General features: G+C 47.1%; 1 protein-coding gene across 1 annotated transcript; it reads right to left on the bottom strand.

Annotated features, from left to right (window-relative positions):
• Positions 1-254: 254 nt before the first annotated feature.
• On the bottom strand, positions 255-5689 carry LOC132659514 (uncharacterized). The gene is made up of 3 exons (XM_060413640.1): positions 3539-5689; positions 2615-3491; positions 255-865 (listed from the first exon to the last, which is right to left on the bottom strand). The coding sequence occupies exons 2-3, from the start codon at positions 3280-3282 to the stop codon at positions 652-654; spliced, it is 882 nt and encodes a 293-aa protein (XP_060269623.1). The 5' UTR covers positions 3283-3491; positions 3539-5689; the 3' UTR covers positions 255-651.
• Between the last annotated feature and the right edge of the window lie 1543 nt (positions 5690-7232).

The following is a 7232-nucleotide window of genomic DNA, read 5'->3' as shown; positions in this document are numbered from 1 at the left end:
CCTGGGTAGGTCCCACATCGTTGGATGGGCTGGGCCAGCTGGGGTTTTCGAGCTCCTTGGGGGTTGTTTAATTGGCAAGTGGGACAAGAGGACACCACCTGTCTTATAGTTGTTTGGAAGCCTGTTCCTCTGAAGGACCTTTCTAATAATCTTTGGAGGTCCTTTTCTCCTAAATGAGTAGCGTCATGTAAGGAGTTAACCAACTTCCATCGGAGGTTCCCAGGCAGAAAAAGGAGTCCCTCCTTTTGGAACCACCCCATATGATCTTCTTGAAAGCCCTTGCTCTTAGCTTTAAGAGTCTCACCTTCAGTATAGGAAGGAGTTTCTGGCAACTTTGTGGAACTAAGGTGGCAATCCCTATTAGATCATGGTTCTGTAATGCTGCTCTCCTAGCTGCCTGATCAGCTGCTTGGTTCCCTCATGCCACTTCTGTGTTCCCTTTTTGGTGTCCTTTACAGTGGGAGACTGAAACCTCAGTGGGCAGATGGACTGCCTCCAAGAGTTGAAGAATTTGATCACCATATTTGATTGGGGACCCTCGGGTGGTCAAGTGGCCCCTTTCTTTCCAAATAGCTGCATGTAGCACCAGAAAGGCATACTTGGAATCAGTGTAAATGGCTATTTTATTTTTCCTTTTCCCAGCTCTAAAGCTCAAGTCAGGGCTATGAGCTCAGCTAATTGGGCTGAAGTACCTGGTGGCAGAGGCTTAGCCTCTATGGTCTCAAAATTGGAGACTACTGCATACCTGGCTCTTATTTTTCCATCCAAGACAAAGCTGCTTCCATCAGTGTACCAGATTTCCTCAGGATTAGTCAGAGGATCTTCTGACAATCCCTCTTGGGGTTTTTCCAGTGGTCCAAGGTTTCTAGATGAGAATGAAAGGGGAGAGAGCCCTCGGGGGTAGGCAGGAGGGTGGCTGGGTTAAGAACCTCACAAGGGGATATAGCGAGGCCTGGATTTTCCATCAGCATTACTTGATATCTGAGGATTCTTTGATCAGACATTCATAAATGGCCTCTCCCATTTAGGAGTTGTTTTACTTGGTGGCCGGTAAAAATAGTTAGTTTGGCCTCAAAGGAGAGTTTTAAAGCATCTTCTATCATGATTGCAATAGCTGCAAGATTTCAAAGGCAGGGGTCCAGCCTCAGGTAGTTGGATCGAGCTTTTTGGATAAGTAAGATACAGGCTGGGGCTCAGATCCCAACCTTTGATTTAACACTTCCAAGGCTATTCCCTCTCTTTTATGGACATAAAGTTGAATGTTTTTTCTGGGTCTGGCAACCTCAAAGCAGGTGCCTGAGTTAAGACCAGTTTTAGTGTAGCCTCTGCCTTCTTTTGAGGAGTTCCCCATGTCAGTGGGATTGAATCATCTCATCCCTTTAAGCTTTCATATAAGGGCTGGGCAATTAGACCATAGTTGGGTATCCAGATTCTACAATACCCAGTTAGCCCCAGGAAAGCTCACAATTGTTTTCGAGTAGTGGGGGAGGGCAACTGGAGGATTCCGATCAGAGGACAGCCTCCTGGACCCGTGTGTAATCTAAACTCCCAGGTAAGTGACCTTTATCTTGACCATCTGTGCCTTAGCACAGGAGACCTTATATCCTCTTTCTGCCAAGAAGTTTAGAACCTGAATTGCATGTTGTTGGGCACTTTTCTCATCTGGAGATCAGATTAGTAGGTCATCTACATATTGTAATATTTTCCCATTAGGTCCCAGGTCCAGATCTAAGAGATCTTGGCTAAGAGCCTGTCCAAACAGGTGGGGGCTATCTCTGAACCCCTGAGGTAATACTGTCCAAGTCATCTGTTGGTGTTTTTCTCCTGGGGCCTCCCACTCAAAAGCAAAAAGATATTGGGATTCTTTCACCAGTGGTATGCAAAAAAATGCATCTTTGAGATCCAAGACTGTAAACCACTTGGCACTGGTGGGATTTCGCCAAGATTACATAGGGGTTGGGTGCTGTGGGATGGAGGGGGACTACAGCTTCATTTATGATCTGGAGATCTTGAACCATTCGCCAGGTTCCATCTTTTTTCTTTACTGAGAGGATTGGGGTGTTACATGGTGAACTGGTGGGGACCAATAGCCCACAAGCAAGGAATTTATTTATTAAAGGCTGTAGTCCCTCTTGAGCCTCTCTTTTGAGAGGGTATTGTTTCAGGTTAGGAAACCAAGTGGGATCTTGGAGGACAATGATGACTGGTTCAGCTTGGTGGGCTCATCCAGGAATCCCCTGGTCCCACACCTGGGGATTAATTTTGTCTTCCCATAGTTTTTGGTCCCTTTCTATTGAAGGTGTAATGGGTTCTTCAGTAGTAACCAGGAGCTGCAGGGCTCTAGGGGCTGAAAAACTTCCCATCACAAGGGTGGTCCCCAGTTTAGTGAGTATATCTCTTCCCAATAAGGGAGTAGGGCACTCAGGGACCACCAGAAACTGGTGGGAAAATATTTGTCCATCCCAGCAACAAAGAAGTGTTCGGGTGAATGTTTTAGTAGTTGCTTTTCCTGTAGAACCCAAAATGGTACAGGTTTGGGAGGAGAAGGGTCCGAAGTAGGAGATCAAGACAGATTAGGGAGCCCCTGTGTCAACCAAGAAATTCTTGGACCTACCTGCCACATCCAGTTGCACCCTTGGCTCCAGCCCCATGATGGTTATCTGTGACAGGCAGGCTGGCTGGAGAGGGCCGCTTCAGTCCTCTTGAACCATCGTGAGGGTGGGCTGGCGCTTGATCTTGAGGCTCTTGGGTCCCGAGGCAGAGTGCCTCCCGGTGTCCCAGTTGATGGCATTTGTGGCAAGCCGTTTTAGGAGACTTGTCACAGTTTGGACACTCTTTGGCCCAATGCCCCGCCTGTCTACAGATCAGGCATTTGTCTCGTGCCTTGTCCTTCAAGGACTCAGGGTTTGCCATAGGGCTTCTCTGGAGGGAGGCCAGCATCTGGGAATGGCTTGTCTCTTTCTTTTTTTCCTTTTCCTGGGCCTTGGCCTCCTTCTCCTGTTCTCTATTATAAAAGGTATTGGTGGCTGTCTGGACCATCTCATCTAAAGAGGCAGCGGGATCCTGCTGTTGTAGCTGTTGTAACTTAATTCTGATATCTGATGCACATTGGGACAGGAATTTGTCTTTTAAAATCACCTGTCCCTTGTAAGAGTCTAAGTCCAGACAGGTAAACTTTTGGAGTGCCTCTTTTAGCCTTTCCAGAAAGGCAATGGGGTTTTCACTGGACTCCTGAGTTATTGCTGAGACTGGGCACAGTCCTGCAAGTCCTTCTGTTTCCATGGGTGGACTTCCTTAGGGGGTGAGTCTTTCTGAAGCTTATCCTACCCAGAACTGTTGCAACCTGAGAGCCAGGCGTTCCTGGGTCAGGGTGCAGATCCCCAGGCAGGCTGAGGCATGACAGCCTCCTAGAGATAGAATCCCTGGGTGGGCCAAGGCATGATGGCCTCCCGAGAATTGAGTCCCTGGGCAGGTCGAGGCATGATGACCTCCTGGGACCCCTGGGACTGGCGGATCCCCAAGCAGGTTGAGGCATGACAACCTTTTGAGGACCAGATCCCTAGGCAGGTCAAGGCGTGATGACCTCTTGGGACCTCCAGACTGGAGTTTGGGCATCCCCAAGGTCTCCAGCATGACCAGTGCTGGGTAGAATTAAGTGGTTTGTAACTCATTGCTAGTTTGCCCACTGTGGATGGGAATAGATATGATGTAAGTTCATCCTACCTAGTACTGTTGCAATCTGAGAGCCCAGGCGTCCTGGGTCAGGGTACAGATCCCCAGGCAGGCTGAGGCGTGACAGCCTCCTAGAGATAGAATCCCCAGGCAGGCTGAGGTGTGACGGCCTCCCGAGAATTGATTGGGTCCCTGGGCAGGTCGAGGTGTGACGACCTCCTGGAACCCCTAGGACTAGCGGATCTCCAAGCGGGTTGAGGCATGACAACCTTTTGAGGACCAGATCCCTAGGCAGGTCAAGGCGTGATAACCTCCTGGGACCCCCGGACTGGAGTTGGGCATCCCCAAGATCTCCAATGTGGCCAGTACCGGGTAGGATTAGGGGGTTAGATATTATAGTGTATTTCCCTCCCAAGGCCAGCTATTTTCTGGTTGTCTTTCCAGAAGATTGTAGAGGCAACCTTGTGGGTCTGGATGGGGCTCAGAAAAAGAGCATGAAACAGGAGGAAAGAGGGCAGAGCACAACCTTTGAAAGAATGACATAGCACAAGGGTATAATGTAAACCAATTAAAATAAATTGGGTCTAAGATGACAAGTCAAATTCAAGTAAAGCTTAATCGCCAATCTATAAGCCAACAGACACACCCAGAGGTGGCAGGACAGCTCCAAGGCACTGTGAAAAAGATGGAGGAGTGGGTGGTTCCCCAATGGCTGGGATGATCCTCCCACTCATTAGCATATGAATTCACTCCATATGAATTCACCCCGCTCGCAAAACCAAGCCAGGCTGCATTCAATGGCCAGTACCCTGTAGAGCGCAGCGCTTTTTTCTGAATCCTAACAAGTCTACCTCTTATCTATCGCATTGACTCTCAATGAATTTTTGTAATGAGACCTCAGAGCCTGAACTTTATTAGTTTTGGCCAGACTTGAGTCCCGGGAGAGAGCTGAAGGACAGGAGGAAAAAGCAGTGGGAAAAATGTGCAAAGGAATCCCCTTCATAGCCCACCAGAAAATTTGCTAAATATCTGACCAGTGTTCACCGTTTCTTTGGTCTGATCCTTGGCACAGAGAAGAGAAAGGACAGAAGAACCCCCACCGGCTTGTGTAACAGCTACTGGGGCTCAGCAGATAGTGTCTTTGGGACATGCTGAGGAATAGCCTCTCCAGAGTCCCTCAATTGTGCCCCCTTCCGCCCACCTGTTTGCGGGAGGTTCCAGGAAACAAGAAACGAGATTGTAAAGGAATTAAGATTTCGTTAGGCATATCCCTCCAGCCAGAGGAGTGAGGATCTTTTACCTTAACTGGAGGTCTTCTGGGATCTGAGACTGGGCCGCGTGCGCTTTTCGCTGTCCAGGTTTCCAGCACGATAGGCCTTCCCCTGCGCTGGATTTTCTTCATGTTCCACCTCTACCGCGGGAGCTTTGCTGAGTTGGGCTCTGGCTGTGCTTGGCCTTTTCCACGCGGAGGTTGTTTCAGCCAGGTTAAATCCGGGTCACGGCACCATAGATGTCACACGAGTGTATGTTCCTTGATTCTTTGTCTCGTCACAACAAAGGTTTGGAGTGACGGACATTAAAGTCCCCTCTGCGTGTCGCAGCTCTCAGGTCTTGGATAGACCGTGTTATAGCTCTCAGGTCTCAAATGGACCGTGTTATAGCTCTTAGACAAATCAGTGTTACAGCTCAGTGTTACAGCTCTATTTTATTTAGAAGATGGCAGGAAAATCCATCTTCGAGGAGTTAGGGCACGTCGATCTAAAGACACGAGGAGAAGAGTGCCCCAGTGCATGGGAGAGAGAGAGAAAGAGCTGGCTTTGGCTCTTCTGTTTACATGTTTATCTCTCCCTGGGCCTGTCCTATGTAAATTGGGCCAGCCAGGAGTGTTGTTTGTTTTACCTGAGGTCCTCACTCTGGTCCTCGGACCTTTTGTTTCATTTTCGCGGGCTTTTCCCTTCCTTGTCTGTAGCCACTGCCATTCTGGACTCCTTTTCCCTGTTTTACCTACCTAACAGTTTTCTTCCCCTTTTCCACTGTTTAAAATCTCAGCCTCCAAATATCCCTGCATAGTATCTACAGTTGGTTATAAAAACATAAAAATTTTACCTCTGTAATAACTCCTACATGCATATCCTCTTTTCTATTCTTACTGCTCCTTTCATTATTCTAGGCCCTTAGGACAACATTCCCTTGTTAAAATAGCTTCCTAAGGGACTCCCTATCTCCAGTCCTTGAATTCCTCTTAAATAATCTGTCTAGACTTAAGTGAAAAAGAAAAAAAACACACACACACAAAGGAAAAGCATCATAGCTAAACTATTTTTAAATTGTTAAATTCATTATGCAATAGATATAATTGAAAATTTTAAAGTACAATAATACACTCGGAAGAATGAAAGTCAAGTATAATTCTACAAAGAGCTAATATCTTCATGATATGGAAAATCAATATGGATTGAGATTAAGGGCTGTAATTAAAAAAAGATTCACTGGACAAAATTTGTGGTGACACCAAGCAGGACCCTGTGGGGTTTGGGGGCACAAAACCCTGTATCCTGCATTTCTTAATTACAGGAAATATGCTTCTTTTAGCCTCCAAGACACCCACTGAGTTCCAGTCAGCAGATTCAAATAGTTGCAATGAGGGAGGTGACCCAGTGAATAGAAACAATAGAGTGGACTTGGGGCAAAGTCCAGGTTCCCCATTAAGGGATATACAAAACAATATCTTTGAACTGTTTTGCAGATACTGAAACCCCAACCTGGTGATACTGAAGGACAGAGAAGCCTGGCTTGGTGGACTCATGGGGTCTCAGAGTCAGACATAATCCAAGCAACTGAAGAGCAAACGAACACCACCACCAGGTGGGAGAAATTAACTGTATGCTGCCCATAAGTTCCTAGACCTCTGACCTGTGGGAATCAGTTCTATTGAGAGTTGCTCAGTCATGTCTGACTATTTACAACCCTATGGACTGGAGCCCCTGGACCCCCTGGAGCATGCCAGGCCTCCCTGTCCATCACCAACTCCCAGGGTTTACTCAAACTCATGTCCAGTGAGTAGGTAATACCATCCAAACATCTCATCCTCTGTGGTTCCCCCTCCTCCTGCCCCCAATCCCTCCCAGCATCAGGGTCTTTTCCAGTGAGTCAACTCTTTGCATGAGGTGGCCAAAATATTGGAGTTTCAGCTTCATCATCAGTCCTTCCAATGAATATTCAGTTATTCCTTTAGGATGGACTGGGTGGATCACTTTGCAGTCCAAGAGACTCTCTAGGGCTTTCTTCAACAGCATAGTTCAAAAGCATCACTTCTTCAGTGCTAAGGTTTCTTTATATTCCAATTCTCACATCCATACATGACTACTGGAAAAACCGTAGCTTTGACGATGTGGACTACTGTTGGCATAGAAATGTCTCTGCTTTTTAACTTGCTATCTAGGTTGGTCATAACTTCTCTCCAAGGAGTAAATGTCTTTTAATTTCATGGCTGCAGTCACCATCTACAGTGATTTTGGAGCCCCTCAAAATAAAGTCTGTTCCTGTTTCCACTGTTTCCA

This window comes from Ovis aries, chromosome 3 (assembly GCF_016772045.2).
Source record: "Ovis aries strain OAR_USU_Benz2616 breed Rambouillet chromosome 3, ARS-UI_Ramb_v3.0, whole genome shotgun sequence".
Taxonomy (NCBI): domain Eukaryota; kingdom Metazoa; phylum Chordata; class Mammalia; order Artiodactyla; family Bovidae; genus Ovis; species Ovis aries.
The sequence above is the reverse complement of the archived record's forward strand: the minus strand, read 5'-3'. Positions and strand labels throughout refer to the sequence as shown.

What these genes read in the sequence shown, in the direction of transcription:
- LOC132659514 (XM_060413640.1), bottom strand. Translation starts at nt 3,282, where the DNA reads ATGGAAACAGAAGGACTTGCAGGACTGTGCCCAGTCTCAGCAATAACT. An exon ending in GGTGCAACTGGATGTGGCAG is followed by an intron (nt 866 to 2,614) that starts GTAGGTCCAAGA and finishes ATTCTCATCTAG; the next exon opens with AAACCTTGGACCACTGGAAA.